Source organism: Numenius arquata, chromosome 11, assembly GCF_964106895.1.
Source record: "Numenius arquata chromosome 11, bNumArq3.hap1.1, whole genome shotgun sequence".
Lineage (NCBI taxonomy): Eukaryota > Metazoa > Chordata > Aves > Charadriiformes > Scolopacidae > Numenius > Numenius arquata.
Window position 1 is genome coordinate 22345570 of NC_133586.1, and position 15751 is coordinate 22361320.

Consider the following 15751-nt stretch of genomic DNA (forward strand, 5'->3'; position numbering starts at 1 on the left):
GAAGGTACCAGCGCTGAGACCTGAAGATAATGAAGCTTTACGGATATGTAGATTTTTTTCAGAAAAAATGGTTGTCTAGGATCACACACTGAAACTACCCATGGCTCACGGTGGAATTTGTAACTCAGCCATTTAGCTAGAATTTTCAGCTTTTTGGTTCAAATATCTGGTATTTGTTATACATGACTTGAACATGAGCAACATGCACTTGAGGCCCATGACAAAACAAAAAGATGTATCTACGTATATGTATATTCACAGTGATCTACATATAGAATTAGAGTTAGTTGATTCAATATTTGACAGGGCCATACAACTATACTAATAACTGTTGCCTTCAGAAAACAACTGTCTTCAGCTAATTAATTTTCAAGGAAAAGGCCGTCTATAAATGCACGTTCCTTGAAGACTCCATGAATAATATAGTCCAAATTCTGCAAAGAAGCCCCGTCTTTCTCAAGTATCAGTGACAGCTTCTTTGTGACACCAGGTGAAAGTACAGAAAACCACGAGCCAAGCGATACTGAGATTTGGGGTTTAGTTTCAAAGCGAAGGTGACTGTGGCTGAGTGGTTCTAACCTTTAAGCGCAGAGCAGGGGCCAGCTCTTACACCTCCCTGGCAGGAACCCGGAGCCCTGCGTTCAGAAGAGCTTCCCCCCAGCTCTCCCTGGCCCATCCACCCCTTGCTCCCAGCTCAGGGCCATCAGGGAATTGCTGGTGCTTCGGGAGAAGCTTCAGAGACCTTTGGCCTGGCCACATCCAAAGGAGAAGGCTTTTCCCAGCACCCCACGTTACAGGCTGCCTTCCCCCTGAAGAGCACACCATTTCTTCCTCTCCACAATACCTGGAGAAATTCCGAACACCATTTAAGCATTCAACTCTGTTTATAGTATTTTTTAGCTCCTGGCTGCAGTCACACATGGCAGCTGGAGTCCTTTTTACAGGTTAAAGTTGTATTTTTCATCTACGCCTTTGAAACTTGGCGTCTTTTAGTTTCACTGCACATCACAGTGAATGTAAATGACACATAAAAGGCTGAACTGGCATCTCAGACATCTCTGCTTTCTTCATTTTTTTAATACCACTTACTGTTTTTAAGATCACAACATATCCCATGGTACTGAGCTCACCTGCTCACCTAACTAGAAATAAACTTCATAAATATTACCCTGTAAAATTTATTTTCCTTTTATACAGTCCTAAAAGATCTAAGTTAAGATCTAATATTTCAGCGTATGCTCAAGAGCACACTGATAAATCACAGGTACCCTGCCTGTAGGACAACTCTGCTCCACCACCAAAGATGCTTTGAAACAGGCTCCCTGATCCACATTAGTGACACTACACGGTTCAGAACACAGCCCAGTATTTTAGCTTCAGGAGCTGTATCGCATCTGGTCCTGTGTTTATACGCTCTGCATCGACACAGCTCCTAGAGAAATTTAAGAAAAATAATGCTCCTTAAGGTGGAACCTCTTAACTTGTATTTGAAGCACGAAGCCTCTTCTTTGATCACAGTCTGTGAACGTCAGATTAGAAGGGGGGAGAAAACGTAGAAAATATGAATGAACTGTATCAACGTCCAATGTACTGAGGAGGGGGACGGATGACACGACTCCGTGCCGAACAGATGTAGCTCTGGATACCAGAACTGTCACGAAGATACGATTTGTGTGTGCAGGCGGCATCACGGAGAAGCTCCGATGCGACTGGGTGAACAGCCTCAAAACACGCACTAAATAACAGAGCTGCTACGGATGGCCCTGACAAATAATATACTACCTCTTAGTCAATGAAGTTACCAAAGACCTGACTGAAATACGGCAGCTTCTCCACCAGCACCACTGAAAAAAGGCTTTGCCTTTCTTAAAACCAGCACTTGTTATCGTTCAACACAGCCCGACAGAACTCACACTGGAAACACAGAAAGAAAAGCAGGACGTGGGTTCTCCAAACGTCATGGGTTAAAAATGATTAGAGCAAACGTTCTCCAACTTAGGTCCCTCCAGGCAAACGCTTTTTACAGTGAGTAATTTTGAACTATATTCCATCATTACGTATTATTTTTGGTCCACAATAAAACTTCTTGACCACTGGCCATCACAGAGAACAGTGGGAGTATTTCATTTACCATCAAGGGCGGGTGTTTTTAAGCATTTAACTAATGGAAGTGCAGCATTCTATAAATCACTCCTGAGACATCCTCTGCACATGACTCAGGAATGCGGGTTCATAAATAACTCACCTTTAGAGGAAGGACACACATATATACATCTTTTCAATAAAAAAAAAAAATAATCTGGTTTTTAACAAGATTTCTCTGTGAGAGCATAAAGGGAGCTCCACTAGCTGGGTATTTTAACAACCATTTCCTTTGAGTCTCATTTCAAATGTGAAATTTGCAGTCAGCAGTTTTGAGGCCTCCAGAAAACTCTGAAAATTAAAAAAATCCAACCAACCGACAAAAAAATCCAAACCAATAAACCAAACCCCGAATAGAGTCTCCAAATCAAAACACTAGATGAAAATCAAGGAAGGCAGGGGTATCATAAATTTATTGTTACGTATTTTGCACCCATTCAGCTCCCAGAGGAAAGGTTCATTATCAACTCTGTATGAACAGAAGAGGCTGTAAAAGGGAAGTTAAAACTGTCGGGGTGAGATTTTTCCCTGCGTGACTCGCCCCCCCGGTACAGCCTGTGCTGCCAACTGGAGAGAGGCCATTGGTGACACACACACACCTTATTCATGTGCTATGGGCTCCCCTAAAGGTGCACCCCCTCTGCTGTACAGAGCCATCGCGTTGGGGTGAAGCAGAAAGGATAAAACTGTCACCGTGACCATGGCTCCGCAGCGGAAGCTAATTCACAGAATCACAGAATCTTCTTGGTTGGAAGGGACCTTTGAGATCATTGAGTCCAACCACAAAACAAAACAAAAAAAAACCCAAACACCAAAACCAAAAACCACACAAACCAAACGCCCACAACCACACCCCGCACCCACCCCCAAACAGACACAACCCAACAATCTCGGGCACTAGAGCATGCCCTGAAGTGCCACGTCTACACGTTTCTTAAATCCCTCCAGGGATGGTGACTCTACCACCTCCCTGGGCAGGCTGTTCCAGCGCCTGACCACTCTCTCAGTAAAGTCATTCTTCCTAATATCTAATCTAAACCTCCCCTGCCCCAACTTCAGACCATTTCCTCTGCTCCTGTCGTTATTCCCTTGGGAGAAGAGGCCAACACCCACCTCTCTACACCCTCCTTGCAGGCAGTTGTAGGGGGCAATGAGGTCCCCCCTCAGCCTCCTCTTCTCCAAACTAAACATGCCCAGTTCCCTCAGCCTCTCCTCCTATGACTTGTTCTCCAGACCCCTCACCAGCTTGGTGGCTCTCCTCTGGACACGCTCCAGCAGCTCAATGTCCTTCCTGTAGTGAGGGGCCCAGAACTGAACACAGCACTCGAGGTGAGGCCTCACCAGTGCCCAGTACAGAGGCACCATCACTGCCCTACCCCTGCTGGCCACGCTGTTCCTGATACAGGCCAGGATGCTGTTGGCCTTCTTGGCCACCTGGGCACACTGCTGGCTCTTGTTAAGCTAGCTGTCCACCAAATTCTGGAAGTGTCTGCCCGCCTCCCCGAGCCAGCTCTTCCTGCTGTGTCAGTGGTGTGGAAACACCAATACCTTGTACTTGGTATTTGCAGGAATATTGGTTTTCCAGCGAACGGTGTAGTAGCGAGCATCCGTGATCTTCTGGTTCTTCGGCAGAGAGTTGTCTGCCCAAGTGATCCGTATGGTGTCGTGGCTCAGGATGGAAGCCTGAACTCCCACCGGTGGCATCATGGGGGACGGATCTGGCACTGGAGTGTATGGAGCATTAATAACAAACAAATCAACCTCGGAAGTGTCTAGGGAATTGATGGGTAAAAAGTAGCGTATTGTAATTAAAAAGGGAGAAGGTGGCATTTTAATGTAAACAAAAACAAAAAAGTGGAAATGCAGGGTAGTACAATGAAATGAAAGGTGAGAAATGGAGAAAAAGAGAGAAAAGCCAGAGTTAATAGGTGACATAAGACTGGCCAATAACATTACTCTTGCATCGTGTGCCCTTCTTAAGGCAGTAAGACAACATATATAGGCTAATATATATACATATCAAATTGTATTAATGTGCAGTGCATTAAACCATGGCCTAAGAACCCCAAACATACAGTGATCTTAACTTGGACTTTATTTGCCTCAGAATGTCCACTGATTCCTCTTCCACAAAAGGAGGAGGAGGAGAAAGAGCTGGCTGCCTTCTACACGGGTAAATGCCTCTTCATAAAAATCACAGGGAACTGCCACCAGCGTTTAAAGAATATTAATGGCAACCAAGTTCCAAGCGTCACACAAACTTGCAATAACTGAGGAAACTTCAATTTCAATGTTGTCTATATAAGAATTCCTGCTCTTCAGAAGCCTAGACCAAATAGAAGTGGTAACACCTACCCAAAATAACTAAGTAACGTCACCAGTCTCATAGGGGGCAGAGCGAGCCCCAGCATAGCAATAGCTCACTTGCAAACAAATCTCTCTGCTTTCATTAATATATTGTATATATTAATAAAATGATAATTTTATATATTTTATTATATAAAATCTTTTATTAATGTATTACAAGATGAAAAAAAAATAAAACTTGTTTAGTGAAAGTACCAGCAGACTGAGACTTAGACGAAGAAAATGCAGGCATTATATTCAAAACCTCAGTGTAAAAGACCAAAAAACACCTATACTTGCGCAAACTACGGGCAACGCCTTTAGAAGTGCACCCACACGATTTGTGCTAACTTAATGGTGCCTTTTTGAATAAAACCATCTATAACTGGTTGAGACGTAAATTTTGTAATTTGAAAATGCAACCCAATGTAGGTGGTTTAATAAGGGGATGGAACAGGCGAGGCAATCACTAATCAGCGAGGCCAATCAGTCCCAGCAGGGAGTGTACTCGATGGCACCGAAACCCAGGACTCAGACACCCCAGAGCACTCCATCCGCAGAGGTGTCAGGAATTCCTGGCCGTGCGGAAGACAAAAGCCGCCCCTCGCCTTTACCTGAGTGAGGGCGGGTCACGGCGCTCTCGTACAGGGGGATCCCCTCCCCAACGTTGTTAAAAGCCTTCAGAGTTATGACGTAGTGGGAGCTGGGGTCTAAAGAGGGGGAAAAAATGAACATATTTTTAGTGCAAACTGTTAGTGAATCCTATTTTCTACTTCTCCATATTCTCTTTGTCTGGTATTTTATTTTTTAACTGAAATGTATGAAATAACTAGACTAAATTTGAATTGAGAATGTCTCCACACAGCCCATCCGTTAGCGGTCTATAGTTCCCATACAGCAGGAGGATACAGTCCCAGCACATCTGCCTTAAGTACAGTCAAAACAGTAACGAGGAAAACATTTTAAAATGAACATTTTAAATTGCTCTACTGCGATATTATCCAAAACTCCAATTTTTATAGAACTTCTCAATAGTTCGCAATACTAATATTTATTTTGGTTTCAGGATATTTTACCTACCACAGAGAATACTGCGGAGGGGCGAGTCTATATGTTTCTTTAAAGTAGATGCCACTGTGTCTTGGTGACATTTTAGTTTCTTTTTTTTGCCTGAAGCCGCCTGTTCCGTGGCACCAGAAGGAGAATAAGGGAACGCTGCTCAGCATGACTGGTTTTGTAATAACTATTAAAGGCAAAGCATCACATCAAAATGCACTATGCTTCAAACTTGGTGAATTTAGGATTCTGGGTTTGGGTTGGTTTTTTTTATTCCTCTGCCTCTTTCTCTATCAGCAGAAAATTGGGTTTATTTGAAATTTATCAACAGTTTGGCCTCAGGTATAATATTAGGATAAGGAAAAAGATTCTCGTAAAAAACATGCTTGTACTTTAATTTATTTATAATACCATAAATAGAAAAGAAAAGAGCAACTTCAGTGAGAGGTAGAATCTACTTTCCTTACCTAAGTTTTCAATGGTGTAGTATCTCTGTTTGTAGTCCACCTTGATGGTCTGGGCGTGGGGACTGCCAATGCCGTACCCGATGGCGTAGCCCCTCACCACGATGTTCTGGTTCTCTGGTGGCGTCCAGCTTACCACGATGCTGGTGACCAGCGGACGGACGTGTAAGGAACTCGGAACTTCGGGAACACGAGTTTCTGTTAAAGAAAAATGATGGATTTAAAGGACTTCTCCTGAATAAAGGTAATTACATACAGGTCAATGTAGCACTTCCACTCTGCCTCTGTACTGAAAGCAGTCGCTCCAAAGGAGAGCACTTCACTGTACATGAGAGAATGAAGAACTCTAGTAAGCAAAAGAAAATTAGCATAGTTTCATATACTAATATATTTTAATAGATACTCTCCTTAAAAGAAAGGACAATTGTACTGAAGAGAAGTATCAGATCTGCTTCAAGGCAGACTTTTTTGATGTTTGTGCACGTTCTTTCCAATTTGTGATTCTTAAAAATATGCATTAAATTTATCATGTCCTTCCCCTCCACAAAGCAATCTGCTTTTAGTTCCATCATATTACTTACTTGTGGGCATTAAAATAATTACACTGAAAACACACTGATGATGAAAGAAAAGTTCCTCAGCTCGTTGTACAATTAAATGGAATATTCCAAAGCTCTAAGAACTGTCAGTGAGGTGGATATCGCCATGAGCTGCAAAGGTTTGTTGTGATTTGTCCTACACTTGTTGCTGTTTAAATCCTCCAGTCTCTTCTACAGAACTCACAGACTGCACAGAGACTACACAACCACACCACAAGGTCAAAAAATACTCACAGAGTCCTTAAGGAGTGCTCAAACCCCACGTGCAACACAAATCCAAGCACAACCCAATGGAGATGGAACGTGGATCCTTAACAACAGAAGTACTCTGCAAAATCTCGCTGTAATCCTCTAATATTTTTACTGAAAGGATTTTTCCCCAATGGTGATTACAGCAATCTAAAAGCACAACTGCACCTACTATTGTCCACACCTTCGTTTTAACTCTGTCAGGCTACTGGAGCCTGCCCAATGGTGACAGATTTTAAATAATTCTGTGCAATAGTAAGCCAAGTTCCCCACTCTAAAATAAAATCAGTTCAGGGACTTCTGCTTCCTGCACGGATTTCGTTTTAATGAAACATGCTGCGTTTATCTAAAAGCATTTAATAAAGCATCACAACAGGATTATTGGGATCATACTATGCCATTGCCCTGCCAGCCAGGGGAGTTCCCGGTCTCCAGCTGACACAGCTGATCAATTAAAGTTCACAACAAATAAATACAGAAAAGCTAGAGAATTGCAGTATAAGAGGTGACATTTTTAACTGCACTGGAGTTAGGGCATCGGGGATAAACTCTGTACAATTGTTTGACACCTCCTGCATACGTGCTCCTGGTGAGACTTGCACCGACTCTGCAAAATTACACAAAATGGTACATCGATGACACTATGAAGTGAATTATTTTCTATTTAAACTCAAAAAGCAGCCATGAGATAAAAAGGAATTATGCCTTACATGTATATGGAACCTGAGAAATTAAAGATTAGCTGCAAATGCATTTGCATGGTATTAAAATTATCCCCGAGCTCACTAAACAAAGAAAAGCAAGAAATATACAGCTTCTTTCCAGTATGCGCTTACACCAGCATCTCACACACACATACAGAATTACATGGATACCACAGTACGTTGTCTTACCTGTGAATTGTTACTACTTTATTCATTGTAGAGCGTATGCATAAAGAAAGTTAAGATTTCCTGCAAGGACTGCAACATTCCAATTGGAAACACACTAAAATTATAAAATCAACACAGAAGGAAAGGGTTCTTTTCTTCTCCCTCCTTCTGCCTGATTTAAATTTAATCCTGATGCTCTTGGCAAAGAATTGTTCGCTCTCCTTCAGCGGCAGAGCACGTTTTCATTGCCTGGTAGAAGTGCTGCCTATTTACAGAGCCCTGCTTCAGCTGGGGGAACGAGGGGGTTCTCAAAGCTGCCCGGTTGTGTCATACCCCATTAGAGGAAGACAGACACACAGATGGAAGTCGTTTCAACTCCAAAAAGTCATTTTAAATGCCTACAAACCTGAGCTCTGCTGTTAACATTGGGGTTTGCGCCGTTCTTGATTAAGCCAAGGAGAGTAAGCAGTAACAAGTATTAAGTTGAGGATCAACTTTGCATAACATGCAGACCGAAGCCCGGGCTCTCCAGGGCCTGTATCAGCTGATGTGAAGCAATTTTCCAACAGTCCAGAGCGAATATTGGAGGTCTTTTATTATTCTTTCTCCAGCTGCCAGTATAACAGAATCTCCAGCCATGCAGATGTGAAAGCCATTACTGGATCCTGCAGCATTAAGCTAGAACGACCCTCCAGCTCCTTCAACAAAGCCAAGAGGGAGTCGAGCCTGCACAAAGCGGAAGGTAATTTGTGTGCAACAGCACTAACTAAAGGCTTTTCAGAGATAGGAACACTCTACCCAGAAGCACCAGCTCCAGGTAGGCAGTTGCACAGGGATTCGCCCCAGCCATCCTTTAAAAATGGCACTTTTCTTCCATTTTATTTGCTCTTCGTCAGATTCTGGGAGATGCTCATTTGAGTTCTGCAAGAACCAGGTTCCCTCTTGCAAATTATTCTAGGGTAGTAAATACCAAACATCTGGACCAACTATCCAAGGTCAACATTTTTCACAGGACATTTTCTTCTTGTATCGTTAACCTCTACATTGGGAAAACAAGCTGCTAACCTGGTGTACACCACATAGGAAGTGTCCCCATGGATCTAGAGATTTGGAGGAAAAGACTATGTTTCTGATGGAAGATACGGTCCATACTAGTCTGCCACTACTGAAAATAGAATCAATCTCCCTTTTCTTTTAAAGTGGCAAAGTAACAATTACTGGGGGACAAATGTTTTCTTTAGAAAGAGTCTAAGCCAAAAATAATGAAATAAAAAAAAAGCCCAGGAAAAATATTGTAACAAAGGATGGTACTGGTGAGACACAGCGGTCTGTGCAAAGGTCTCTGGGCCACACCAATGCTTTCCACCACTTCTCTCCTCCTGCTGAGGCATCTCTCATATTTGACAAAGTTTAAATGTCTGAGTCTGCAGCCACAGTGCAGACACCGATACCCCGCACACCGTCAACAGGGGTACGTCCACTCTGGGGGCTCAGGGTGTCCCTCAGTATCAAAATACCACATCACCGCTCTGCGCTCTTCGAGGTACACGTCAGTGGTTTCATCAGTACATGAATACACAATCGCTATCTTACTGCCCTCAAGGAAAACAGCCCTCCTACCTCTGTTTCACAGCATGTAAACGCCTGCATAATTAACCAGATGAATTTTATTACAATATAAAAATCAAGCCACTATTACCATTATCTGAATCTTATAATGTATTATTATTATTTAAATATTGAAACACTGACATTGTAATTCAAAATTGGGTATTTCTTAGCAGGAAAAACACAGCGCCAACATACAGCACTAGACAGCATAGAAGCAGGGTCTAATTTCAAGCTATTTAATTGACTTGGCAAGAATTTTATGTTAAAATAAAAATTAATTTTAATCATAAATAGAGCACGTTGTATAATTAGAACACAGTAAAACCAACTGAACAAAATCAGGTTTGCCTTTTAAAAAGGCAATCAAACTTTACTGTGCAGTGTCCACGAATTCTAATGTTTTGGATGTCACAAATATGGTGACACTTCTGATCTTACCGTCTAGATCACTCTCGAATGTTTCTGCCGATACCCAGTCAGTAGCTGGTCCAGTCCCGTTAACGGTCAGGGCAGCCACTCGGAAGCTGTACTCTGTTCCTCGTTCAAGACCTAAAGCACAAAGAGCACCCAGGACATCAACACCGGAATTCCAACCCTGAGGATGGGAATCACTCATTAAAATGGGAATTCCTCCTTAAAACACAGGTATAACCTGAGCGCAAATTGCCTCTCACCCACCGTGTCCACTGGAGCCTGGTGTGACAGCTAAACTGTGACCAGGGACACCCAGGGCTGTGACACCCTCCAGATTGTCCCCGTGGGCCACTGGCAGACACCGTGAGGTGCTGTTTGCAGCCAGCTTTAATTTCTGGCCATTAACTAGTTTTAAGTACAGAACCACCCACATCCATAACTAAACACAGGTGTGCAGTATAGACAACAAGTGACCAAAACAAGCAAATAGTACATAAGAGCATATAATCAATAATCAAAGCAGTAGGAAAACACACTCAAAATTTGATATATGGAACTTCTTAAACAGGCTTTGTTGCTGGCAAAAATATACTCTAGTTACAGGCACACATCCACTCCTACTCTGAGAAACTGAAACTTACAGAGTCACAGCTGGAGCTCCTAAGAACAAATCAAAACATCTTGTTAAAGAAGTGTATATTCATTTCCTAGAGAGGCACAATTTCTTCTCTTTTGACCAAGTGTTCATTTACAGAGATTTTAAAAAATGAACGATCTGTAATCTTGCTCCTGTTCTCCTGTACTGTTTGTTTCTGCTATACAATATTCTAGTTCTGGTAACAATATATAATTTATAGTAAGTAATGGACCAGGTAGGATTTTAAGTGTATAAAGTAAAGAGAAGATATATTACATTCACACCAGAAAGAAGGAAAAAGGTTGATGTCACTGAAATTGGGCAGGATGCTGTGCAGAGATGCCTGAGGTGGGAAGTTCATACGCAGGATCTGAGCTGGGCTTGTGGGTGAGTGCTGTGAGCCGGAGCATGGACTCCTCCGTCACACCCACAGGCCAGGAGGGGACTCTGCCAAGCCCCAGCCTGACAGCATCTCCGCGGCATCTGTCTCCAGACTTTTATTTCTGGCACTTGGTCCTGAGCTCATCCTGTCTGTCCATCACAGAATCACATGGGTTTGGAAGGGACCTCTGGAGATCATCTAGTCCAACCCCTTGCCAAAGCAGGTCCACCCAGAGCAGGTTGCACAGGAACATGTCCGGGGGGTTTGAATGTCTCCAGAGAAGGAGACTCCACCACCTCTCTGGGCAGCCTCTTCCAGGGCTCTGCCACCCTCACAGGAAAGAAGTTCCTCCTCATGTTTAGGTGGAACTTCTTACATTCAAGTTTGTGCCCGTTTCCTCTTGTCCTGCATCCTCTCTATGCAACCTCTACACCTTTTGTAACGGTTTTAGGAGGACTCATCCAGCCCACTCAGCAAATCAATGGCAAAATGAGGGCTAGAAAACAGGCCACAAGACTTCAGTTACCAGCAGCCAGCCCACACTACCCCATCACCTACAAACACTCATTTTAATTTTTTTTTTTTTCTTCCAAGGCAAGAACCCTGCACAAACACGTCTCTCAGCCTCAGCCCACTAAAAGCACCTAAAAACCCCTTTCTGACAACAAACACTTGCAAATAAGAGCTCACCTTCAATGAGCTGGAAGAGCTGGGTCCCACCGATGCTCTCCGTCACGTCACTCTTGCGGGACGCTTTACGGTAGCGGATTTTGTAGCCAGTGATTTGCCCACTGTGTGTCCCTGCGGGAGGCGGCTGCCAGTGCAGCATGATACTCTGCCGAAGGGAGAAGGTCAAAGTCATCAACCCCAGGCAGCCAAACTGCTCTAGTGCCAGTACTTCATCAGACACACAACAGGAAAACACGCAGACAGAAAATACTGCATTTTCATATCATAAACCACAGGCCCTCTGTAAAAAGTAAAGCACCTGAGACTCAGCAGCAGCCCAGGTCATGCTTGTACCCTGGGAGGTTCACCTCAAAGCGCTTCAATCCTATTAGACCTTCTCATTGCAATTTCAGAAATGGCCCCTCGGGTTTCCTTTTCATTTTCTTCAGGTTATCTGAAGATACATTTGACTTGAGGATCGATCTTTGAGGACTGGGATTTTCTCTAAAGGGTACAAGTTATCTGAACAGTGATTTATGGGCAGGAAGTTAGCGATTTTTAATCGTACAGGCAGTAGAAGAAGGTATTTGGAAAACAGTATTTAGAAAAGGCTTTTTAAAAAGTCTCCAATCATAGTCATTATGACTTTAGTTATGAAGTATATAATTTCCTCCTTTGAAGTGCCCAGGACACTACAACTGTGCATTTGTATGCACACACACTGTAAACAATAGTTCATCAACATGAACACATTCAAGCTCTGGTGCTTCAGGCTTCTGAGCCTGATTAAACCTCGTTCATCATTAGCCTCCGTGCTTTGGGACATCGTCACTGTCCTCACTGCATCTCATGACGTACAACCCACGGCTGGATGGGAGTTTCTAATGCTTCAAGCCCCATGTTCAGATATTCTCCTGCTGGGCAGCTCATGCACAAACAGCTGAAAAGCAGCATGGTCGAAAAAAGACCCAAAGCAGCTCTAAAATTTGTTTGATCTAAGATCCACCGACATTTTATTTCCCCACTCCCAACAGGAAATTCTCCATGTCTTACCTTGGAATTCCGCACCTCCAGTGTTAGATTCTGTGGTGGAGCACTGGGGACTAGAAGCATTAATGGCATTAGAACTCTGAAATGTCCATATACCATATCAAATACTGTATTTCCTTACCCAACGGCTCTCTGCTGTCATTCGTGATGAAAGTACACACCTTTCTGGTTTAAAACACGATATAAAGAAAGTCAAAATCCCACCAGAGGGACTTTATGACATACAGTGACTGGCTTAGGAGGTTTGCAGATTTTCATCACAGAAATGAACTCACTTTTTACTCAGGTCTTTACTTATCACAGGTATCTAAGTAAAAAAAGGTCTTATATTTAAAGGTACTTCCCATAAAGTCTTAGAAAAGAGATCACATTCAGTACTTTTCAAAATCAAGTCTTTCATTTACATGCTGGATCCTGGGAACGCACATTTAAAATTCTAGCCGTGGTTTTTGCTACCATGAAAAACTCAACAGTCAACTCACAACTCAATAGTCAACACGTCCCTGTGTTGCCGAAGAGGTGAAGTGTATCGCAAAGACAGTTTCCGCTTTTAAACTCCCACCTGTTGTTAGCTCTTTACCAGCTGTAGCAACGTGCTGGTCCTGACGGTGAAGCTCCATTAGACAAACCGGCAATGTAAGAGAGAACCCGAGACTGAGGAAACCCTTGTCGCGGCACTTCAGCCCCACAAATGTTGGCTCAAAGGCAGAGATAAGGGTTCCCCTGACAGGAAGGTGAGGCTCCAGCAAAGCACGAGGACAAGTGGCACAACAGGGCTCAAGATTGTTCCGGCCTGAATAATGCATTTTCCAAATAACTAACACCAGCCACAACAATACCTAAGAAAACACTCCTGAGTGCATAAAGTGAAAGTGGCCTGAGATAAGTGAAAGGTACGCTGGAGTGTGGTTAAATAAATACCCCTCTCCCACAAGCCAACAGAAATGGAGACAATGAGGATTTGGTTTTCCTTCTCTCTTGCCCACTGAACCGAGTCTGAAATCACCAGATCAAGGGGTTAAGTCCTACGCCCTTCAAAAAGCAAGAACAATTTAAGAGAAGTTATCTTAACAAGTTAAGAGGAGGAAATTAAATAAAGCTAAGGGGTTTTCTGCTCTTCGTTTGTTTTGCACAGTTGGTGCCTACTTTTAGAATAACCTAAAAATCAGTCATGGGTTTCACAAGGAGTGATTAACAATTAATGCATATACTGCAGACTTGGTGAGAGAAGGACAATCAGTAACACACAGGGAAGGATACACGGATGTAAATATATTCATACACACATATCTCACCATGTGCACAGTTCATTTTATGTCAAAGTAAGCTTAGACTCAGATCAGACTACGAACTTAACGAGGCCAGCAGATCAAATGGATTTTGAGAGCCCAAGCTTTGCGACGAAAGGCAGAGCCTGGTTGGGTCTGTTGTAGAGGGACTGCCCAGGCTGGAGGTGCTGATGGTTCAGAGAGACCACGAGGACGAGTCGGTAAAAGAAACATCCCCGATCGGGGTGTTAGGCTGAGATTACTGTTCTAGTTGAGATACACGACTACTTCCTATAGATCAGGAAGACAGGAGAAGAGAAGCAATCCTTGGTTCAACCTGTAATACCTGAAGGGCTATCCTGCAACAAACCACCGTAACATACTTAGATTAGGAGCAAAAACCTTCATCAAACCAAAGCAGCTTGTTAAATAGAAGCTAAAGGCAGCTTAGAGAGCAATCCCTGCAGGGAACATGGAGATTGGTAAGAAAAGGCAAGAAGAAAATGTGCATCGTTCATCCAGAAAGATTTGAGAGATTGCAGGGGAGAACGGCACGGTTAAGCAGCAGGGTTATAAGACTGTTAGAAGCAAGATGCCGTCCTTCAGAAAGCTGTAGAAAATAAATATCCATAGGTTAAATGTTAAAACCTAGGTTGGGCCAGAAAGAACCTCAGGAAAACTTGAAAATTGACATTACAATATTGATTGTAATTATCAATACAATTGAAAATATTGACATTACAATAATAAATTCTTCTTCAAACAAATGAAGAGCTGGAAGCCCTTTAGAGGAATGGAAGAGTTAGCAAATGCTCCAGATATGACAGATAAAGAAAAAAATTAAGCCACACAACTACCCTCTTTGCATTGGTACTGGGTGAAAGGAAGAGAAGAGGTTTCCATGACACCCTGTACAAGGGACTTACGGAATCTCAAAAACCATAATGTCAATAGAGAGGGTTCTGGAAGAGTCAGAGAGAAGGACCAGCAGCACGTCGCCAGGCTTCAATGCTGGGATTGGGATTTCATCCAGGATTTTTCAAGGAACTTGGGACCAAAACAGCTGTGTGACTTACAGCAGGCTATAACCTCTCACAAGTCACCTCCACAGTGGGAGATGGGAAATCCGATGCCAGGATTTGTAAAAAGGGTTGCATTTGAGAAACATCACTACAAGTAGTAAGTCAGGAACCTGTATTAGGCAAATAAACTGCAGCTACAATACAGCGTGAAATCCCTAGCGACATGGAGTAATAATGCCTATTTGTCACTTTTCAAAGGGAAATCTCCCATCCCAAATCTGGTGGAGAGAACAAAGCCAGGAGGGGATAGGAGAGAAGCCCTTGCCTGAGCAAACAAGTGGTTAAAAGAAAGGCAAGAGAAGGAAGGAACGTGGGTGGTGGGAGGGGACCCCTTTGCTCAACACATTCCTACCTGATGAAAGAGGCTGAGCAGCAAGGTGACACCTCAGTACGGACGAGGTCCGATGGGAAAGAACTGCAAAAGGCTCCAGGACACGTTGTGCCTGGATGTAAAGTCACAGATGAAATTCACAGTGGGTAAAGTTACACACGTGGAGAAAACCAACCTGCCTCTATATGCGAAATGACGGCTCTAAGCAGAGCAAGTCCACCAAGATCAGACTACACCAAAAATGTCACCTCAATGCTCAGAATGAGCTGAAAAGTCAGTCAAATGCTAATATTTACACACTTGCACCTTTGATACAATCAGTCCCCTCTACCTCCAATTTTGGAAGCGGGCAGGAGAAAGGAAGCCCAGGAAAGGTTGGGAAAAGAGCAGTGAAGGTCAAAATGGCTTCCACAAAAGAAAAGACTAATCCCTTCTGAGGCTTCGGGACCTGGGAAAGAGGTGGATGAGGGAGAACACAGCAAAGTCTATAAAGTGAGAAGGGGGACGTAGAGGGCTGGTGGGACAGTGATTATTCCCTCTTTCAGGCAGTACAGCTACAGGCAGCAGACGACGCTAACA

The 15751-nt window shown here is 43.3% G+C and overlaps 1 protein-coding gene across 1 annotated transcript in view; it reads right to left on the minus strand.

Moving 5' to 3' along the window:
* NEO1 (neogenin 1) overlaps window positions 1–15751 on the minus strand; it is a 218777-nt gene that overhangs the window by 27220 nt on the left and 175806 nt on the right. The window contains exons 12-17 of the mRNA XM_074155477.1: window positions 12495–12544; window positions 11463–11607; window positions 9778–9888; window positions 6012–6206; window positions 5103–5198; window positions 3691–3914 (exon numbers count right to left, since the gene is read on the minus strand). Of these exons, the coding sequence (XP_074011578.1) occupies window positions 3691–3914; window positions 5103–5198; window positions 6012–6206; window positions 9778–9888; window positions 11463–11607; window positions 12495–12544 (821 nt within the window). The remainder of the gene's footprint in view (window positions 1–3690; window positions 3915–5102; window positions 5199–6011; window positions 6207–9777; window positions 9889–11462; window positions 11608–12494; window positions 12545–15751) is intronic.